The sequence below is a fragment of the Sciurus carolinensis genome, chromosome 19 (assembly GCF_902686445.1).
Source record: "Sciurus carolinensis chromosome 19, mSciCar1.2, whole genome shotgun sequence".
Taxonomy (NCBI): domain Eukaryota; kingdom Metazoa; phylum Chordata; class Mammalia; order Rodentia; family Sciuridae; genus Sciurus; species Sciurus carolinensis.
Window position 1 is genome coordinate 15,094,871 of NC_062231.1, and position 22,762 is coordinate 15,117,632.

Below are 22,762 nucleotides of genomic sequence, written 5' to 3' on the forward strand. Positions count from 1 at the left end.
CTAAGCTAAGTATGGACCTTCTGGCATTAGAGCACACACCCTTAACACGTGCCACACCACCTCGTTTCCAGGAAAGTCTAAAAGGAGAGGAGATGAGGCTGGTCACCAAGACTAGGCCATTCAGGTGTAAGTGGGGTGGAGAGCAGCCCTCTCTTTTCGCCCTTGTAATGACGCCGGAGGTACCTGGGGGAATTATTCCACGATAGGGCGGATGAGGAAGCCAGGTTCGGGGCACGGAGCCCCCGAGGGAAAGGCCGGTCTCGGTCTGGGGCTAGAGACTAGGCCCCTGTGGCGCGGAGCCTCGAGCGACACCAAACGCTGCTCCACTCACCATCCAGAAGCCGTCGCCGCACCTCTCTTTCGACTTTCCCGCCCAGCGCGACGTCGCTTTAACGTCACCGAGGCGCGCCGCGGAGTAACGTCAAACGTCCGCGCCGGAAGTCGGCGCCCGGCGGCCCAGCTGGAAGTGGTAAGCCGAGCATCGAGGCAGTCGCCGAGTCCCGGGCCAGCCAGATTGAGAAGCGTGAGAAGGCCCGGAGGCGAAATCCAAGAGGGACTGGACTCCCGGCGGCTGGCAGTCGGCTTTCAGAGAAGATGGCGGGGCCAGAGCTGTTGCTCGACTCCAACATCCGCCTCTGGGTGGTCCTACCCATCGTTATCATCACTTTCTTCGTGGGCATGATCCGCCACTATGTGTCCATCCTGTTGCAGAGCGACAAGAAGCTCACCCAGGAACAAGTCTCGGACAGGTCAGCACCCTCCCCTTACCGGCCGCCTTCACTCCTCGTGACCTTGGGCAAAAAAGTGCAGGAGTTCTGTCAGTACCTGAGTTCGCGTCGCGCCCCTGCTGGCAGGTGACCTTGGCCGTTACCTGTATTTCACTTTTGTCATCTCTAAAATGAGGACTAAAACAGTGCCTAACTCATAGAACAGACGTGGGGACTAAATTAGGTGATATCTTGAAAGCCTGGGACGTATCATAGGACCTGGGACGTATTAGTGCTTAAAAATAAAAAATAAAAAAAGTTCTTAACATTGTTAGGCTAGTAGCCAACCCCCCGTGGGATTATCTATGAACTATCCTGTCCCACCCTTTCCTTAGGCAGGGTGCCCACTGAGTGCCAGGTGTTCTTACTCTTTAATAATATTTTACTGAATTACTGTAATGATCAGCAGAGATGCTAAGAAACAGAATGCTTTGCACACTGTAAAAGTGTCATTAGGGATGTGAGGATTTATAAAGATCATTTGCCCTCCTGAAGTGGAGGCAACTTCCTCCTCACATGCTTCCTTTTAGTGTTTATTTGCAGAAACAAATTCGAGATGGCTCTGGTGGTATCCAGACACATGCCCCTCCATGTTAAAATAAATATCATTTTTCAGTTAATTGTTATGATTATTTTCAGGGACCATCTCAGTCAAGTGCTACTCTATCTTTTTTTTTTTTTTTTTTTTTTTGTGGTGCTGGGGATTGAACCCAGGGCCTTGTGCTTGTGGGGCTGGCACTCTACCAACTGAGCTATATCCCCAGCCCCATTTTTTTTTTTTTTTTTTTTTTTTTTTTGCAATGCTGGGGATCCAACCCAGGGCTTTGGGCTTGCAAGGCAAGCACTCTACCGACTGAGCTATCTCCCCAGCCCGCTACTCTATCTTTAACACCTCCCGATTGCTTAGGAATCTCTTTTTAATAAAGAGAGCAAGCATCAGATTCAGAAGTTTCCACAGATGACAGTATCTAGGGAAATTTTTATGTTGTTTTGATTTATTGTATTTATTTTTAAATTGCTTTTTTTTTTTTGGCATGTCATACTGGAATTCCATTTGCTGTAATTTAAAGGTTTCTTTAAATTAAAAACTAATATAGGTAGGAGGAAAGTTGACCTCTAAAAATGTTAAGTACATATAGTGTAAGTGCTTTGTGAATGAAAATGACTGAAGTTTGGGAAACTTCTTTATTATTTTCAGTTGACCTTCCCAATTATGCTGAGAATAATAATAATAAGCCAACATTTATTAAATACTTATTCTGTACTAGGTACTATGCTAAAGCACTTATATTCCTTAACTTATTTAAAACTCAAAGCAACCATATGAGGTAGATACTGTTGTCCCATTTAGAAACTGAGGTTTAAGGAGGTTCCATGGTCACATAATATTCAGGACTTTAAGCCAGGTCTTGTAGTTCCCAAACCTAGGGCTCTTTCCACTCTACCATAAAGTAGCCACTTTGATTATTTTTTTGTGCTGTCAGTTTCAAAACTGACAGAGCCATCCCCTTGGAACTCATCTTAAGAAGTCAGTTGACAACCAGATGTGATAGCTCACACCTATAATCTCAGCCACTGTGAAGACTGATGCAGGAGGATGACAAGTTCAAGGACAGCCTGCACAACTTATTGAGACTGTCTCAAAATTTAAAAAAAAAAAAAGAAAAAAAAATTTTTTTTAAGGAGTTACTGAGAAACTGTTGTTCAGCAATAGAATGCTCCTGGTTCAATCCCCAATACTGAGAGAGGAAAAAAATCAGTCTACCACAAAAAGGAATCCTATAGAAAAATACAAGGTGGAGAGAGCTCAGATAATTAGCATTTAATGATGCCTATAAATTATTCTTATTTTACCCTTACAATAGTTCTGAGGTGGGTAATCCTAAACCCATTTTTACAGTTGAAGAAAAGGAAGCCTAGAGAAGTTAAGTAGACTTCTCAGAGTAACCAAAGTTGTAAATTATTGTGCATGTACTTGAACCTAGATTAGTTTCACTGAACCTGCTATCATGATTTTTTTTTTCACCAGATGGTATCATGATTCTTAACCGCAATTCCTGCTGTGATCTTCTGGCATAGTTTTCTATCCTGGTTTTTACTATGTGATTTTTTTAATATGAATGTATCAGACCCACAGTTGTTTTTTGCCATCTCCAAAATGAAATTCACAGTTGGTGTAATCTAAATATGAGTTTTTTGGTTTTGTTTTTGTTTTTTGGTTCTATTTTCATTCTTGTTGTGCTGGGAATTGAACTCAGGGCTTTGACTCATGCTAGGCAAGCATTCTACCACTGAACTAACACTTCAGCCCACAAGGGAATTATTTTTTTTAAAGCAACATTGTGATCTAGTTGTAATAATCAGGAGAAATAAAAGGAAAGTAATTTGTGGTCATTTATATTTCATAGGTACTGGGGTACAACTCTTGTTCAAGGCATAATGCAGAAGTCATATACATGATCTCATTAAAAAATCACCTTAAGGTACTGGGTTCATAGCTCAGTGGTAGAGCACTTACCCGGGCAGGTGTGAGGCACTGGGTTTGATTTTCAGCACCACATAAAAATAAATAAGTAAAATAAAGGTATTGTGTTTATCTACAACTAAAAAATATTTTAAAAAAAGAAAGAAAGAAAGAAAGAAAATCACCTTAACTGGGACCAGTCAATAGGTGGCTAATATAGATGAATATCACAGAAGGTAGTACTACATTAGTTTCTTAGGTGGTATATTATTCTTCATAAAGTTCTGAGTAAAACAAAGAACAGAGTACAATTTTCCCTATGCTTATTTAGTTCTTAGAAGTTTTGTAAATATAAAAACGGTGCCCCCATCATAAAGAAATGGAATTAGATTCTCAAACCTAATTTAAAAAATAATTATGAAACTATTGAGTGAGATAAAGTAGAGCATAACATAGGATAATATTTTATATTGCACAATTGTCCCTAGCATTGAAGGATGCCTAGTGTCTCGTAACCCCAAATAAATGACAAAATGACAGTGACATGCTTTTTTTCTCCTCCACCCTGCCATTTTGAAAACCAAGAAAATTCTATAGATCTCATAAGGCTCCCTAGAGGACAGTACCACCCACCCCCATGGAGAACCACTATTTTACAAAAACCCAGCCAACATCTCTGATCATAGTTGCTCCATCTCTTAAGTGAGGAGATTGGATCATGCCTGTTCTGACATTAATGACTATGCCTCACCAAAGTCATCATTTGAACTTGGACAGACTACCATGCATTCTGGAAGGTTGGTTTCGTTTGCTTGTTATTTCCATAATCGCAGAGGGCCGGGGACTCGAACCCAGGCCTCCAGCATGAGATTCAGGCATTCTACGAGATGGGCTATATGGCCTGCCTACCATGCATTCTGAAGCAGTTTTCTTTTTTTTTTTTTTTTTTTTTAGTTGTAGACCAACACAATACTGTTATTTTGTTTATTTATTTTTTATGTGGTGCCGGGGATCAAACCCAGTGCCTCATGCATGCTAGGCAAGTGCTGTATCACTGAGTCACAACCCCAGCCTCTGAAGCAGTTTGACCCTATTAGTATACAGCAAAATGCAGAGCATGTGGTAGGTCATCCATAAAAACTTGTTCATTGTGATGATTCAGATCTCTTCTAGTGGAAGTCCAAGGCAAAAGATGACTTTTAATTGTAAAACATTTCTCTAAACACAGTATGAATTACTATTAGCCTGAGTAATTATAAAATGGTATGGTTGGTTTCTTCATTAATTAAGCTTTTACTATTTCAGAACTTAACTAGTTTTTTTTCTAAAACATATTAAACCAAAAATGAAATACACAAGAATAAAATGTATTCAACTATATTTGGAAAGAGACTGTATGAAAAAAGTGGTTCTCAAACATAAAGAATATAATGACTCTTTGGACAGGGAAAAACAAATAGATTCTTAAGAATAGGGAACTTTACCTGTAATCCCAGCAGCTCCGGAGGCTGAGGCAGGAGGATCATGAGTTCAAAGCCAGACTCAGCAACTTAGCAAGACCCTGTCTCAAAATTTTAAAAATTAAAAGGCAGGGTGGGGGGTGTGGGTTGTGGCTCAGTGGAAAGAGTGCTTGCCTAGCATGTGTGAGGCAGAGTTAGATCCTCAGCACCTCATATAAATAAATAAACTACAGGTCCAACAACAACTGAAAAAGGGCTGGGGATATTTCTCAGTTGGTAGAGTGTTTGCCTCACAAGTACAAGACCCTGGGTTCAATCCCTAGCACCGCAAAAAAAAAAAAAAAAAATTGAACAAAAAGAAAAAAGAACAAAAATTTTTTTAATTTAAAAGGATTGGGGGTGTGGCTCAGTGGTTAAGCACCCCTGGGTTCAATCCCCTGGTACCAGAAAACAAACAAACAAAAAAACCATGAATAGGCAACTTCAGTTTGAATTGACTTTAAAAACTAAAGTTTCATTCTAAGAAAATGTCTTTCAGTTGCAGGTTACCAAAACTTTATCTTTATAACCAGTGAATGACTTATTTTTAGATGCTCATCAGAATAAAAACACAATTAAAAATTTCTTGTAGAATTTGTAGACTTTGAAGAATATAGCTATGGATCTCAGTTTTCAATGAGATAATATACAGAAAGGACTCTGCTTAAAACCCTGTACTACCACTAGGCACAGTGGCACATACCTGTAATCCCAGCAGATCAGGAGGCTAAGGCAGGAGGATCACAAGTTTAAAGCCAGCCTCAGCAAAAACAAGGTGCTAAGCAATTCAGATCCTGTCTCTAAATAAAATACAAAATAGGGCTGGGGATGTGGCTCAGTGTCTGAGTGCCCCTGAGTTCAATCCTTGGTACTGAAACAAACAAACAAACAAACAAAAAAAAACCCTCAACTATTTAACTTTTGCTCTTCATGATTTAATACAGTAAGATCCACATGGCCTTGCAAAGTCCAGCTCTTGCTTATCTCTCTAGCCTCCTCTTCACCACATTTTCTGTAGTCCTCTTTTCTCTCCATATGGCCTTTTTTCAGGTCCTCAGAGACATGGTATTTACTCCTGCAACAGGGTGTGTGTCCATGACATTCCCTCCAGCATTTTGCCAAGGTAATCCCCATTTTTGTTTAAGATTCCAACCTAATCCTATATCCTCAGCAAGGTTTTCTGTCAGACCTTGACTTCCCAGAATGAAAGAATCCCCCATCCATGTCTCTTCCTAGAATATAATAGTCAAATTTCACATTTATTCCTGTGGTTATTTGATTAATTTCTTTCTCTCCCCCCAGCCTTTTTTTTGGGGGAGGGGGGAGCAGTACTAGGGATTGAACCCGGGGGTGCTCTTCTGAGTTACATCTCCACCCCTTTTTATTTTTATTTTGAGACAGGGTCTCACTAAGTTGCTGAGGTTGGCTTCAAACTTACAGTCCTCCTGTCTCAGCCTCCAGAGCCTCTGGGATTAAGGTGTGTACCACCACACCTGGCATTTCCCACTAACTTTTACCATCATGAGATATTTGCATTTGATCACTACTGTTCGTGTCACCTCACTCAGTACCTAAAAATTAGAAGTTTAAGAAATACTTGTTCATTGAGAGTATAAATTTGTTATTCTACAAAATGTGAATGGTAGCTTAAAAAATTGAAGTAACTTGGCCAAGATCATCAGCTAATAAATGGCAGAAACAGGTTTTGAACCCAATGCTAGAGCTTAAATTTGTATTCATTTTCTACATCCAGTGCTTCTTAAGCTGTTGGTGGTAAATGGCCAGTTTGGGAGCTTTTTTATTCTTAAATTTTATTTCTTTTTAATTGATTGATTGATAGATACCAGGGATTGATAGATACTGCCAGGGACACTTTACCACTGAGCCACATCCCCAATCCTGGTGTTTTGTTGTTGTTGTTTGTTTGTTTGCTTTGTTTTGTTTTTAGACAGGATGTCCCTAAGTTGCTGAGGTTTGCCTTAAACTTGGAATCTTCCTGCCTCAGTCTCCCAGGTTGGTAGGATTTCAGGTGTATGTCACTGCATTCAGCTGTTTTTTAATTTTCAGTCTGTTTACTGACGGTAAAATATTTTGATCGCAAGCTTGGATGTTGTGGCAAGATCAAATTATTATAAGTCTCTAAACCCTTACTCTCAATGTCTTTATTCACCTTGTCACAGACTAGCATGGATACATAGGCCACACTTGAAGTGGTTTTAGCTCCCAGGGAACAGAACATATTGCAGGTCACTTCTGTAGCCTGTGTTTAGTCAACTGTATAACATAACAAGGCCAAGAGGAGGAAAACCAGGGAAAGTTCCACAAGAGCGCCAGGCATCACAAAAAGATCTGTGGGGAAGATGGGGCTGAGGAAAACGTTAACATGTGATGGGGTAGAACCAGCAAAGGAGCGAGCCATCAAGCACTCCCAACATAACAGAGAAGCTGGGATGTGTTTAGGGTGGCAAAGAGACCCCAAGGGCACTGACTGCTCACAGCAAGTGGTTTGCACACAGAAGTAAAGAAGAAGAAATTAAGCACAGTGTTCTTGTGTTCATTTCTGTCTCTCTTTGCTATTTATACTTAGTTATACTGACTCTATTATCTTTAATGATCAACTGTGCTCTGATATCACCATATAATTTCACTTATTCATTATGTTTATTGAGAACTTAGAGTTGGAATCCTGAGTGGCATTTGTATTTGTTGTCAATCAGATAATCTTCTCAAAGCTTGTTCTTATTTCTTCTTGTCTGTCTCCCCCAACACTCTCTCCACCCTACCCCCATGGCCAGTGCTGGGAACTAAACCAGGACCTCATGCATGCTAGCCAAGTGCTCTACCACTGAGTCACACACTTAATCTTTTCACTTTTTAAAATTTAGACAGGGTCTTGCTAAGTTGTCCAAAATGACCTCAAATTTGCAGTTCTCCTATCTCAGTCTCCCAGGTAGCTGGGATTACAGGTGTGCACCATTGCACCTGGCTACCTGTCCTCATTGCTCTGTGCATATTAAGAAGTTCCTTCTTTTGTCCTCTGCCTTTCCCTTCCTCCTGCCCCCATGTCTTCTGAACAACATCCAGCTGCTACTCTTTTCACTCAGAGAAAATTCCTTCTTGGCTCATTATGAAGTTTAAAAAAAAAAAAGAATGTGATGTCCCAAATGTTGCCTGACTTAGAAACTTAGAAATCTGTATACAGAACCACAGTTACCTCTGAAGACTGCTCTTTTTTTTTTTTTTTTTTGCGCTCTGGGATTGAACCCAGGGTCTTGTGCTTGGCAGGCAAGCACTCTACCAACTGAGCTATATCCCCAGCCCTGAAGACTGCTCTTTTGAAAACCTGAATATTAGGTTAACTATGTCATGCTGGTTTTTAGGATACTTGAACGTTGGAAAGTTTCCACACACAGCTGTTGCCAAATAGGTCCTCTCTTGTGTTTAAATAGGTCTTCTACTTTATACTCTCATTTTCTTCTAGTGTTTCACTTTTAAAAATCTCATTGTCTTGGTTGTGTTTTTCAGCCAAGTCCTAATTCGAAGCAGAGTCCTCAGGGAAAATGGAAAATACATTCCCAAACAGGTACTCAATTTATCTTTTATTGAAAAGCTCCACCACTCACTGTGGAGAGCTGTAGATATCTGAATGTTTTATAAGGGGGACTCTTTGGGGAGAGCTGGAGGTTGCCCACTCAGTAATCAAGCTGTGGCCTGGTGGTGTTTGCTGTCACTGTGACCTCACCCTTAGGAAATTGTTTTTAAATGTGACTCAGCTAAAGTGTCAGGTTGCCTGCCAAGTAGGCTGCCAGCTCTGAGGGTAACAGCATATTCCAAGGCCCTTCTGACCAAATCTCTGGGGAGTCATCGACGATTTGCCATGTCACAGTTCTTGAACTTAAAAAACTTTTTTTTTTCCCTACTAGTCTTTCTTGACACGAAAATATTACTTCAACAACCCAGAGGATGGATTTTTCAAAAAAACTAAAAGAAAGGTAGTGCCACCTTCTCCTATGACTGGTATGTTTATTCCCTTCTCTCACCTTTAAAAAAAAAAAAGTTAACATGGGGTACTGGGTCAGAGGGAGAGGGGAGGCAGGGCATGTGTAATTTTATTTAAATATTATATTATAGGAATTAATAATGTAAGTGACCTTAGAAATCATCTAATATATTGGAGTTCTCGTTTTCAAATAAATCTCCTGACAACCCAGTATAAGCAAATTTGTAAAAAGTTGATGGAGTGAGGAGGCCAGTTCCTGGTCTCTCCTTGTTGCTAGTCCTCAAGACCCATAGCTCTATGGAGCACAGTAGAGAAAGCTTTCCAGTCCCAGCTCCCACCCCGTGTCTGGATCCTGTAGCTGACAGATGGCTACCCAGCTTCTGCCTGGATGAGGAGGAGCTGACTACCTCCCAGCACCAACCCGTTCTTCATCAGACCTGATTACTTCGTCTACCCTACAATGTCTGCTTCAACATATATCTGACTTCCACTGATCTCTGTCTTATGAAAAATACAACGTAAAGTAAAGCAAAATAATTCATTTTTCTTTGTTGACTATTTTCTCACTTCAGTACTCATTTCTTAAGATGAGATAACCAGTTCTTTTAGCCCTTAAAGAAGGTATTAGAGTTAAGACAGTTTAGGAGAAAATTTCTAAGACACAAAAGTATATATGAAAATATACTTGATTTCACTAATAATCCACAGAAAACAAATAAAAATAAGATCTCACCAGGCACAGCAGTGCACACCTGTAATCCTAGCCACTTGGAGGGCTGAGGCAGCTGGATCACAAGTTGTAGGTCAGCCTGAGTAACTTAGGTAGGGAGACACTTATCTTGAAATTAAAAAAAAAATAAAAAGAGTTTGGGGTATGGCTTAGTGATGTGTGCTTGCCCAGCACAAGTGGGGCCCTGGGTTCAGTCCCAAGTACCACAAACAAAACAAAACATCTTTTTATAACCCATTAATTTGGTGAAGTTTAGAAGATTAACTAAAGTCACTATGGTCAAGGTCAAGGGAAATTAGACCCTCTTGTCACTGATGAGAATATTAAATGGCAGGACCTCGTTGAAGGATAGCCTAACAGTTTATGTCTTTTTGTTGTTGTTGTTCAAGTTTTATTTTGTTTTGTTTTGTTTTGTTTTTGGGGGGTGGCATTGCTGCACATGAAACCCAGGGTCTTGCACATGCTACTCAAGCACTCTACCACTGAGCCCCATATATAATATCTTTTTTATTCTTTTATTTTTTTTTTGGTACTAAGGATTGAACCCCAGGGGTGCTCTACCACTAATCTACATCCTAGCCCTTTTTATTTTTTGAGACAGGGTCTCACTAAGGTGCCCAGGCTGCCCTTAATCCTGGAATCCTCCTGCCTCAGCCCACCAAGTCTCTAGGATTACAGATATGCACACCCTGCCACAAAGTCCTAACATCTATCAATTTTAAATGTATAAACCCCTTGACCAGAAACTTTTCTAAGAATTTCTCTTAGAGAAATACTTACATAAACATACACTTTATGTACAAGGTAGTTGTTGGCAGCATCATTTATTCTCAAAGAAAATTGGAAACACTTTTTAGGTCTACCAGAAAGTAGCTGGTGCAGCCATACAGTGGAATCTGCCCAGACACTGAAAATATTGAAGAATAGATATCATCCCCATGGGAAATACCTTCCACGAAGTTAGATGTTTTTAAAGGTTAAGAAGCACAAGTCAGGCATGGTGGCAGACACCTATAATCTTAGGAACTCAAGAGGCTAAGGCAGGAGGATCACAAATTCAAGAATAGAAAACATAGCATCCCTTTATATTGTGTGTTTATGTGTGTGAATTAAAAGATGAAGGATATGCTACAAATAGTTGAAAGTGTTTAGAGAGTAGACTGAGAGGAACCATCTCTATCTTACGTTTCTATGTTATTTGAATTTTTTTAACAGTGAATATGTCTTACTTAAACTGTTAAATATCTTAAAAATTTGCAAGAAAAAATTTACAGAAAATGAGATAGTCTGCCAATAGAGGTAAAACCTAGTGGTCTCTTGTGCTTTTGTCTTAGATCCCACTATGCTCACAGACATGATGAAAGGGAACGTCACAAATGTCCTCCCTATGATTCTTATTGGTGGATGGATCAACATGACCTTTTCAGGCTTCGTCACCAGTAAGTTATAGACCCAGCAGACTTCATGTTTACTTCATCTGTGTTCTTTTTCCTGTTCCTGTTCAGAGGAATTCAAGTGCTTCCAAGGCCCTAACATAATGGGTCTCATGCTTTCTTGTGGAAATCAAGAACACTCTTTGAACGATGAAAAAAAATATATGCTGTGATTTTGTGGTCCCTGTTCCAAACCAGTCCTAGGTTCATGATGTGGTTGCTTTTTCACTAATAGAGACTCAAAAGAGTGACCTGCTAGTTGACCTCCATAACTGATAAGTATTCTAGTTATTAGGATAGAGAGAAGCCTACTTCTATTTTGACTTCATTTACCTAGGTATTGGGGTGAATTTTCTGTTTGTTTATAAGTTGATTTGATTTGGTTTTAATCACTGTGGCTTCTTAGTAATGTAGTTCTTTGTGTGTACCTATTCCACTCAGGGTTTAATGGATCAATGCAAATTTTTCTGAATTTTAGGTCACAGCTCAGTTTGAGTTCCTGCTTCCTCAGCCACCTAGAATGTAGAATTATTCAAGGAAACTAGAGCAGAGAGACATCTTGACTGCTTCTTTTCTTCTGAAATTGCCACTGATTTCCTTGTGGAAATCATTTTCCAAAAGCCATGTGGCACAGAGTTCTCACCTCCTTAGGGAAAGAATATGTGCTGTGCATTCACACTTCAACTGCTCTAAAAATAAAAACAGCTTAGAGTGCTTATGAACTTTCTCTTTCTTCTCTGCAGCCAAGGTTCCATTTCCACTGACCCTTCGTTTTAAGCCTATGCTACAGCAAGGAATTGAGCTACTCACATTAGATGCATCCTGGTAAGCACTTTCTTTTATCTAATAAAGATAATAATAAATAAATAAATAATAATAAACACAAACCAAAAATCTAAAACCAGTATCTCTTTTAAAGATCAGGATTTCCAATTTGCATATTTTACTGGGAATAGATTTTTTGAGATTGTGGGTTTTCTGTCCCATCAAAACTCCACTCAAAATATCCCTGCCGGATTATGGCCATTTTTATATAAGCCTTGTAGAAGGATAAAACATGTCAGTCTCTTTTCATAGGATTTAGGAATACACAGGTGGATGTGTTGACCTCCTTGAAAGTTGAAAGGTTAAGCAAAGAACTCTGGCCAGGCCAGTTTTTTAGTAGTGTCCTTGAACTTGTGTGGATATTTGTATTAGTTTTCTGTTACTGTAACAAATACCCAAGATAATCAGCTTATTGTAAGGAAAGATTTATTTTGGCTCACAGTTTTGGAGGTTTCAGTCCATGAATAATTGTCCCCGTTGCTGTGGTCTTGTAGTGAGGCAAATCATGGAGCAAAGCACTCACCTTATAGTTAGATCCTGAAAGAGAGAAAGAAGAGGAACCCCCAGTCCTGTTGGAGAACACACCCCCAATGACTTAAGACTTCCCACTAGGCCCCAAAAGACGTCATCACTTTCCATTAACACCATGGGCTTCTGCAAGAACCAAGAAGACAGGATGGACCATGAGGGTCACCAGCGGTGATTTGATTTACTGGTTTGAGCAGAGGCATCTCTGGTTATGTGAGAGGGGTAGGGCCAGATACTTGTAGTGTCTTGGTTCTGCACAACTCTAGTGGAGAGAAGAGCTATACTTCATATGAGCAGCATGATTCTACTAAACTCTTACCTATGGAGCTAAGCAAAATTTCCATAGGTTAAAGAAAAGCGTATTTATCTTTTCTAAGCTTCTGGACAGGTAATGTGACTGATATTGTCATGGACAGAGGGGAGACTGTAGCCTGAGTGAACAATTACTGTTGCAGGTACATCAACAATATTGCACACAGATAGGTCATTTACTTACCTGTAGCCTGAAGGAGTGATCAGAGTAGACTCCTGTGATACAGGCATTGAAATGAAATACAGAACCTTTCCGTTTACGTATCATTTTTCATACTCCCTTTCTTTTTATCATATGCAAACATATTTATTTTATGGGGGCAAGGTGGGAAACCTAAGATGAAGGAGGCCTTGGTGATAAAGTTCAAACTTGGAATACTTTCCCAGTAGCCATCATCCTCAGCTTGAAAACCACCTCTGATCCTTCCTGAATGTGGAACACACGAACACACCAACACTTGTGATTTTTTTCTTAAAAATGGAATGCCAAACAGGAGGCCTCTTTAACTTTTAATATACTTCTGTATTGGTCAGACTGTCTTAATACCTGTATTTCTTTTCTGGTTGTGCTTTGGCTGCATATAGCGTATCCCGGGTGATTTCCTTACATATGCTAAACAGCTTTGCCTGATATAAATGTGAACTTCATTAATACCTTAAGTAACTACATGCATTTTTTTCACCTTTGCTTTGCTAGGGTGAGTTCGGCATCCTGGTACTTTCTCAATGTATTTGGACTTCGGAGTATATACTCTCTGATTCTGGGCCAAGATAATGGTAAGAAGTACATCAGGTTTAATAAGCAAATGCTTCAATAGATGACTCATCCATGCTAGAGCAATAAAAATGTAGCTTATACTGTTCATTAGCACATTGAAATACACTGCTTCATGCCTTAAGTTTCTTCAGTATTCTGAAAGTGTATTCAAAATTCCTGGACCCAAACTGAAGATCTGAATTTTCCCTGGCAATCACTGGGACATTATTTGTTTTCCCCAGGTCTGACATCCTTAGGGAATCCAGCACCAGTGATGCCGCTCATTAATCTGAAGCCTAGAGAAGGCCTGAACAGCTCAGTTAGCTCTCTGACTAGAGGCTTTGCCAGTACTAATCCTGGTTCTTGTATAATGGTGGGGATGTCTGACAAGTTATTTAATTGCTCTGATCTGGTCTTTTTGCCTTCCTGTAATTCAGGGATCTTAGGAGTTAACTACAGGGTGGTAGATGAAGAAGAATGCACAAATCAGTTGGTAAAGATCCTGGCATATAGTAGATGCTCATTAACTAGTATCTGTTGTCATTGAAGTTTGAAATAATCTTTGGAGCTTCCTTTAGTTCTCTCTGTTTTCTATCTCTTGTCATCCCCATTTTTCAGGAGAGGTAAAGTGACTTGCTCAGAGTCATACAGCTAGTTGGTGACAGGGCCAATTGTTCAGTTCTTAAACCCACCACTAGGCAGCTTAAATGCTATGGGGTGCTCATTCCTCTACAAGGGTGTGAAACCTTGGCACTCACACTGGCATGTTTTACACTGCAGCTGCTGACCAGTCACGAATGATGCAGGAGCAGATGACCGGAGCAGCTATGGCCATGCCCGCAGACACCAACAAAGCTTTCAAGGTATGTGCCATTATTTTCCAGAGCTGTACTGAGGTCCTGAATAGTTCCCACAGAGTTATAGCAATGCTGTCTTACCCAGTTTGCAGTTTCAGTTATCCACGGTCAACTGCATCCAAAAATACATAGTGGAAAATTCCAAAAATAAAGAAGTCACAGTCTTCAAACTGCACTGTTCTGAGTAATGTCATGAAATCTTGCACTGTCCTCCTCCATTCTACCCAGGACATGAATCATCCCTTTGTCCAGTGCATCCATATTATATGCTACCCACCTCATGTCAGTTGAGAGATCACATCCACATCTTTTGTTGCAGTATATTTTTTGTGATTGTTCTGTTTTTGTTACTAGGTATTCAGGTTAAATCTCTTGCTGTGCCTAGTTTGTAAATTAAACTTTATCATAGGTTATGCATGTATAGGGAGAATAGTACATACAGGTTTAGTACTGGTTTGCAGTGGTGGGAATCCACTCACTGGTGAACTTAGAACATAGATCATCTGAGGATGAGGAGGGATTATTATACTTTAAAAATGAATTCTCAAGAAAGAAAAAATAAAAATGAATTCTCAAGCTAAGCACAGTTTCCCACCCTTATAGTCCCAGCTACTCAGGAGGCTGAGGCAAGAGGATTACTTGAGACCAAGAAGTCAAGGTCAGCCTGGGCAACATAGTGAGATGTCCCCCAACCCCCAACAAATCAAAAAACAAGAAAAGCTCTGTAGTGAGTGTAGTGTGGTTACATTGTTTGAATTTAAGTGTAGGAAAAATAAAGTTCATGTGTCTTTTGTTCCTGAGACAGAATTATCTATTAAGTAAATAGGAGATTCTTGGCACTTTCACTGGTATTAAATGGTCACCCAAATTTAATCCATTTAATCACATTTAATTTAATGTGAATGAGGCTATAAAACAATACTTTCAAAGGCCCCAGGTAACATATGGGACATTTTAAACCTTTTTGAACCTGGCAGACATCAAGTGTAAATTGCATTAAAAAAATAAATACTTAGGGACAAAGGATATAGCTCGGGGGTAGAACATGTTTAGCATTCAAATAACCCTGGTTTCCATCCCCAGCACCATAAATCAATCACTTACTGCATCAATAAAGTATCAGTACTTTAAGGGCCTGTTCTTGAAAGGATTCTGGAATTTGTAAAATCCCGTATAATTTTTGTACAGGAAAATCTCACTGATTTTCCATAATAAAAACTAATAATATCGTAGATTCAGTCCCTAGCACTGCCAAAAAACAAAAAGCTAAAAAAAAAAGGAAACCCTCTTATCCTGATGAAGGTCATCTATTTAAAAAAAAAAAAAAAAAACACAACTAATATCATACTTATTTTAATGGTGAAAGATAGAAGCTTTTCTCCCTAAGATCAAGAACAAGACAAGGATATCTGCCACTTCTATTACCACTTCTATTCAACATTGTACTAGATATTCTAGTCAGGACAGCTAGGCAAGGAAGAAATAAGCCAGCCAGATTAGAAAGGAAGTAACACTATCTCTCCTTACAGATGAAATCCACACACACACAAATAACTATCAGAGCTGAAAAAGGAGTTCAGCAGTTTTAAGGAAACAAGATCAGTATATAAAAATCTTGGGCTGGGATTGTGGCTTAGTGGTAGAACACTTGCCTAGCATGTGCAAGGCACTGGGTTCGATTCTTTTTTTTTTTTTTTTTTGGGTGCTGGGGATCAAACCCAGGGCCTTATGCTTACAAGGCAAGCACTCTACCGACTGAGCTATCTCCCCAGCCCCTGGGTTCGATTCTTAGCACCGCATAATAAGTAAAGGTTCAACAACTAATGAAAACAATTTTTTTTTTTAAAGTTTAAAAATAAAATACATAAACCAAAAGTAAGCAAGTGCATTGTAAAAAGGTAGCAGGGTCATAAGTTTGAAATCAGCCTAGGCAATTTAGTTAGACCTTGTCTCCAAAAGAAAGAAGAAAAAAATTAAAATTAACTGGATGTCAACACATTGGTAACAAAGAATCTGAAAATGAAATTAAGAAAAAATTCCACATATGAATAATAATGTCAAATAGAGGAATAAATCCAACAAAAGGAATACAAATTTTATATGCTGAAAAATCACAAAAACATTGCCAAGAGAAATTAAAGAAGACCTAAATTGATGAATAGACACTTATATTCATAGATTAGAAGACTGAGTATCATGTTAAGATGGCAGTAGTCCCCACATTGATCTACAGATTCAACATAATCCCTATCAAAATCTACCTCCCTTTTTTACAGAAACTGACCAACTGATCTTGAAGTTCACAGGAAAATGCAAGGCATCCAGAATTGCCTAAAGTTGAAAAAAACAAGTTAAAGGACTTAAGCTTCCTGGTTTTAAAACCTACAAAGACAATAATCAAAACTCTGCAGTGCTGGGGTAGACATGTAGAGTAATGCAGTAGAATGAAGAGTTCTGAAATTGGGCTGGGCGTATAGCTCAGTTGGCAGAGTGCTTGCCTTGCATGCACAAGGCCTGGGTTCCAATTCCCAGAACCACACACACAAAAAGAGAGTTCTGAAATAAATGAATAGCTATGGTTTAAATAAATTTATGATCATTTGGTACTAATATATGATCAGTTGATTTTTAGCAACAACGCCAGACAGTTCTGTGAAGGAAAGAATAGTCTTTTGAATAAATGGTGCTAGAAAAATGATTTCTACACAAAAAAGAATGAAGCTGGAAACATACTTCACAGTGTGCACAAAAAATTAAGTCAAAATGGGTCAAAGACCCAAATATTGTATGATTCTGCTCACATGAAATATGTGGAATAGGAAAATCCATAGAGACAGAAAGTGCGTTAGCAGTTACCAGAGACTGGGAAGAGGGGACAATGGGGGTTACTGCCTACTGGGAACAGAGTTTCTATTCAGGGAATGAAAAGTGTTTGGAAATAGATACTGGAGATGGTTATAAAACATTGTGAATGTGATTGATGGCTAAAAGTGGCAAACTTGATGTTTATATGTACTAGTTATTCCAATAAAAATATTAAATGTTTAAAAAAGTATTTTTGATGGGTCAAAGACCTAAATATGAGATACAACTACAGTATTTTTAAAATTAAACATGGGGGCTGGGGTTGTGCTCAGTGGTAGAGCACTTGCCTAGTATGTGTGAGGCACTGGGTTCGATCCTCAGCACCACATAAAGAAATAAATAAAAGAAATAATGGTCTTGTGTCCATCTACAACTAAAAAAATTTATAATTAAATACAATTATTAAAAAAATTAAACAGGCTAGCCAGGCTTGCTGGTGCACACCTGTAATCCCAGCAACTCAGGGGGATGAGGCAGGAAGATTGCAAGTTCAAGGCCAGCTTAGCAACTTAATAGACCCTGTGTCAAAATTTTAAAAATTTAAAAAGGAATTAGGATGTAGTTCAGTGGTAGAGCACCCCTGAGTTCAATCCCTAGTACCATAAAAAATAAAAATAAAACATGGGCTTAAGTCTTTGTGACCTTGGACCAGCACTGATTTCTTAGATAATATACTCTTTCTAAAAATAAAAAGGGCTAGAGCATAGCTCATTGGTAGAACACTTACCTAGCATGTGAGAGGGTCTGCATTCCATCCCCAGTGCTGCAAAAATAATTACCAAGATTCAGCTTTACACCCACTCAGATGGTTGCAGTCAAAAAGATGGATAATAACAAATGTTGGTTAGGGTGTGGAGAATTGGAACCCTCCCACATTGATGGTGCAGCCACTTTAGAAAGCAAACAAATAATTCAAATGCTTGTCATCTGGTGAGATATTTTGGAGTATATATACAGTGTCTATACGATGGAATATTGTTAAGCTATAAAAGGAATGAGGCACTGAAACTATATCAAGGATAAACCCTGAAATCATATTTAGTAAAAGAAAACAATAACAAGAGGCCACGTTATCTCCAGATTAAGTGATTGAAGATACAAAAAATAACATGGTTGTTGCTAGGGATTGGAGGAAGTAATGATATTGGCCTGCATTTCCTGTGGGGTTTCTTCCTGTGGTGATAAAAGTGTTCTGAAATTAGTGGAAATGTTTGCACATATTTGAGAAGGTGATTTTTCTAGCATGTGATTTTTATCTCAAAAAAACCACACCCCCATATGTTATGTGCATGTATGAATATGTAACAACAAATCCCACCATTCTGTACAACTACCGTGTACCAAGAGAAGATGAGGGACAAAAAAGAGAAAAAACCATGCCCATGAAACTACAATTGTATTGCTAACATTGTATTAAAATTTCATGAAGCATTTTGTTAAAACTCACTAAGGCGAAAGTAGCTAAACAAGTAGAATACCAAGGAACAAATGTTGTTTTGCTTAACATTAATGGTTTACATGCAAGTAAATACAATATAATAGAATTACATTCCAAAGCAGTTTTATAATTCAGAGTATCATTCTTTCTTCCATTGTTGAAACTGCTAGCAAATTACTGGATTCCCACAAACCATATTGAAATGTCATTATATGTTTGTACATAAGGTTAGAGGAAATGTTCTTAGACCCCTTGATGATGTTCCCTGCTGGATGACAAGGCCTCACAATCACAGAGCATGACGAATCTATTGTGCATTCCTCAAGGATAGTGCAGGGCGTACGGTAGGTGCTTAGTGAGCATGAGCCGATAGGGTAATCACTGGGGCTTTGGAGTCAGACATATTGAGTTGAAATCTCAGCTACATCAGTTACTAAAACCAGTGACTCTGAACAAATCGTGTGACCCATCTTAGCCCGAGTCTCCTAATCTGTACACAGAGTGGTGGGAGCGGGCAGCAGCACCTGCCTCACAGGTTCAAGTGAGCTTACACATGTGAACAGCTCAGCCAGCTTCTGGCAGAGGCGGCAATGCTCCAGGTCAGCCACAGCTGTCAGTAACAAGACCCTCTTTCCCTGCCCTGCTCTGCTCTTCCTTTACAGACAGAATGGGAAGCTCTGGAGCTGACGGATCACCAGTGGGCACTAGATGATGTGGAAGAGGAGCTCATGGCCAAAGACCTCCACTTTGAAGGCATGTTCAAAAAGGAATTACAGACATCTATTTTTTGAAGACCGAGCCAGGATTAGCTGTGTCAGGAACATGGAGTAGCACTTAACCTTGTAACTTTCGTTGGAGCTGGAGCCTCTGAGAATAAAAAGGAGGATGCAGGGGCTGGCGGGCGTGCAGCAAGGCTCGTTCTTGTCTGAGCTGGGTTCCCCTAACGTTGGAAACTAGAGGAAAGAGGAGGCGAATGCTGGCGATTCACTATTTAAAAAGTGTTTTAAAGTTTCCTTCTGGTGACTCTAGTAGTGACAGTCAGAGAAAGGGGAAAACTCAAGCTACTGATAAAAACTTAGCAAAAATTCCGTCTTTCAAAGAAGCGTTGTCAATTACAACTAGTTATTATGTTCAGTCAGTCTGACTTCTAACCACAGTAAACTCCTATTTTCTTGGGATCCAAGCACCTCCCCCTCTGCATTTTACCTTTAATTTTTTGTTAGTATTTTTAACTTTCTTTATAAAAGTTAACACTTTTCACATCCAAAATTTTAGAAACTATGGATGAGCGAAATGAATCTCCCTGTGTTGTTCACTTTGAGCCTACAGAAGGACAAAGAAAATGTGTCCAAACCTTGTTCAAATAAACTCTGTTCAGAGTGAATACCCAGGACCAGCGCGGACTCAGCAAACCTTTGATAAGTCTTAACACTGTCCAGTGAAAATCAGTGACCCTGAGGCACTGCCAGATTCTCAAGTGCCTTTGGGATTATCAAAGACAGGTTAAATAATACAGGTTCTTGATCTAGACTTCAGAATATATCAAACCCATTGATGAATCAATGGTGCTGTACTGTAAATGGCTACTCAATTGAACAAAAGACCTCATTTCCCAGTTACTCTGGACAGGAGAGAATTCACATATCACTGTCAGAGGGGAGAGAGGGCAGCTGCTGATCAGGGTGCCCAGGAATCTTTCTGTCTAGATTAACGGTCCCAGGGAAATGACAGAGACCCGTTTCTGTACCAAGAGATGGATGTAATTTGCATGTTGAGCGCTGTAATCAAGAACAAATGACTCTTGACTCTACAAATTAAACCATCCTGTTTTCTCTTTGCCTGTGAAAGTGTTGCCTCTGTGGGTCACTGACAGCCTTATGCCACCAGTTATGAGTGTCTGTCTGGGACCTGTGCTAGAGAGTCTCACAATGAGAGCTGTGACCCATGCCCGCAAGGAACCCAGAAGAGAGGGCTGGGGGTATAGCTCAGCTGTAGAGCCCGAGCTTTGCATGCACAGGCCTTGGATTCCATCTGCAGCCCAAAACGACAACAAGAAATCCTTATATAAGAAACCTTTTTTTGAGGTCACAGAACCTCTTTGAGAATCTGAGGCCAGAGGCAGATAAACTCATGCGTCAGTCAGAAGCAGACTTGACCCTGATGGTGGTAGAAGAGGAGCCTTCTGGAGGGACTGAGGGAAAGAGGTGGAGAGTGTTGGAGTGAGAGTGAGATGCTCCAGAGGTCAGAATGGGGGTGGCCTTGTGTTCCCGTGGAGGATTAGTGCCCGCTCTTGCACTTGCTCATGCCTGGCTCTACATGAAGACACTTCCCCCTCTCTGGGCTTCAGCCTCCCCATCCGTCAAAAGAGGATCACAGCTGGACACAGTGGCAGTGGCGCAGGCCTGTCATCCCAGCGGCTTAGGGGGCTGAGGTAGGAGGATCACTAGTTCAAAGTCAGTCTCAGCAACGCCAAGGTGCTAAATAACTCAGTGAGACCCTGTTTCTAAATAAAATTCAAAAAAGAGCTGGGGATGTGGCTCAGTGGCCAAGTACCCTGAGTTCAATCGCTGGTACCCAGAAGAAAAGAAGGGTCACATAATGTGGCCACTTGGGAAAAGTCTGGCAGTCCTCTAAAAGCTAACAGAGTTTCCAGGTGACCCGGCAGATCTGCTGGCAGATAGACAAAATGAACAGAGTGTCCCCTGATCTTGAGCAGCAGAGTAAGTGCTCTAAGTGGCCAAGTCATGAGCCAGTTCATCTACTCACTTAGAAACACGTGGAGGCCCTCAAATTGGCTGATTTAAGAAAAAAATAAAAATTACCTCTGGGCAAATTTTAAATCAGAAATTAAAAAGGGACTTGCTATTGCCTTCAATAGCTTGCCAACTAGAACACCTTGTGTACCAGTGCTGCCGACAGACACTAAGCAGTAGGTGCGAGGCAGTTATTGCCATTTGCTAATGATCATGGAAACAATAAATACAGTAGAAGGGGAAAAGGCAACAATCTAAATGTCCTATCCATAGACAACTAGTAAAGACGAATGAAAACACATTCACACAAAACAAATATTCATAGCATTTTGGCAAGGTGGTGGTTGGTGGATAATTGGGGATTGAACCCAGGGGCACTTTACCACTGAGCTATACCCCCAGACCCTTTCATTTTTTATTCTGAGACAGGGTCTTACTAAGTTGCCCAGCCTAGCCTTCAACTTGCCATCCTCCCGCCTCAGCCTCCTGAGTTGCTGGGATTACAGGCATGTACCATGGCACCCGGCCATAGCAACATGATTCATAAAGTTGGGAAACAACCCAACCATCCATTAACTAACAAATGGATAAATAAAATATGGTACAGAATATGGCAACATTCAGCAATAAAAGGAAATGAAGTACTGAGGCTACAGTACAGATGAGCCATGATTCATCAGACCACACATCCCCGTCCCTTTTTTTCCCTTCTGGTTTGCAGTGCTGGGGATGGAACCCAGGGCCTCACACATGCTAAGCAAGTCTTTACCACTGCACCACACACCCAGCCCCTCCCATGTTTTATTAAACATCCAGAATTACTAAATCCGTAGAGATACAAGGTAGATTTGTGGTTGCCAGGGTGTGGAGGATAGAGAATGGGAAGTGGTTGCTAATGGGTCTGAGTTTCTTGTTGGGGTAATGTGTTTGGCAGATTTCCATCACTGTGCCAAAATGCCTGAGAAATTCAGCTTAAAAGAAGAAAGGTTAAGGGCTGGGGTTGTGGCTCAGTGGTGTAGCACTTGCCTAGCATGTGTGAGGCACTGGGTTTGATTCTCGGCACCACATATATATAAATGAATAAAATAAAGGACTATCAACATCTAAAAAATAAAAAAATAATACAAAAAAAAAAAAAGAAGAAAGGTTAATTTTGGCTCATGGTTTCAAGGTTTCACTCCATGTGGCTTTTAGGCCTGTGGCGAGGCAGCACACCATAGTGGGTGTAGTGAAGCAAAGCTGCTGCTCACCTGATAGCAGCTGGAAGTAGAGAGAAAAGAAGGGGCCAGGGTTCTAATACCCACTTCCAGGACACCCCCCCTAATGACCTAACTTCCTCCAACTAGGCCCCACCTCTTAAAGCTTCTACCACCTCCCAAGAGAGCATCGGACTGGTGACCAGGCCTTTAACACAAGCTTTTGGGGAACACTCTAGATACAAACTAGCAGATACTGAAAATGTTCTAAAATTGAACATAATAGGGCTGGGGGCATGGCTCAGTGGTTTTACCTAGGATACATGAGGTCCTGTTCA

General features: G+C 40.2%; 2 protein-coding genes across 6 annotated transcripts in view; one reads left to right on the plus strand and one right to left on the minus strand.

Annotated features, from left to right (window-relative positions):
- Window positions 1-456, minus strand: part of Fancd2 (FA complementation group D2) — a 55,772-nt gene extending 55,316 nt beyond the window's left edge. For 4 of the 5 annotated variants that reach the window (XM_047534779.1, XM_047534778.1, XM_047534776.1 and 1 more), the window contains exon 1: window positions 184-345. The gene's annotated coding sequence lies outside the window, so the exon portion shown is untranslated. Of the gene's footprint in view, window positions 1-183 lie in introns of all 5 variants that reach the window. The other variant, XM_047534777.1, reaches the window with a different exon arrangement.
- Emc3 (ER membrane protein complex subunit 3) lies at window positions 436-20,322 on the plus strand. Its single transcript, XM_047534783.1, has 8 exons — window positions 436-749; window positions 8,256-8,313; window positions 8,654-8,747; window positions 10,795-10,899; window positions 11,637-11,718; window positions 13,256-13,335; window positions 14,096-14,178; window positions 19,138-20,322. Exons 1-8 carry the CDS (start codon window positions 595-597, stop codon window positions 19,264-19,266), a joined length of 786 nt encoding a protein of 261 aa, XP_047390739.1. The 5' UTR covers window positions 436-594; the 3' UTR covers window positions 19,267-20,322.
- Window positions 20,323-22,762: the final 2,440 nt, after the last annotated feature.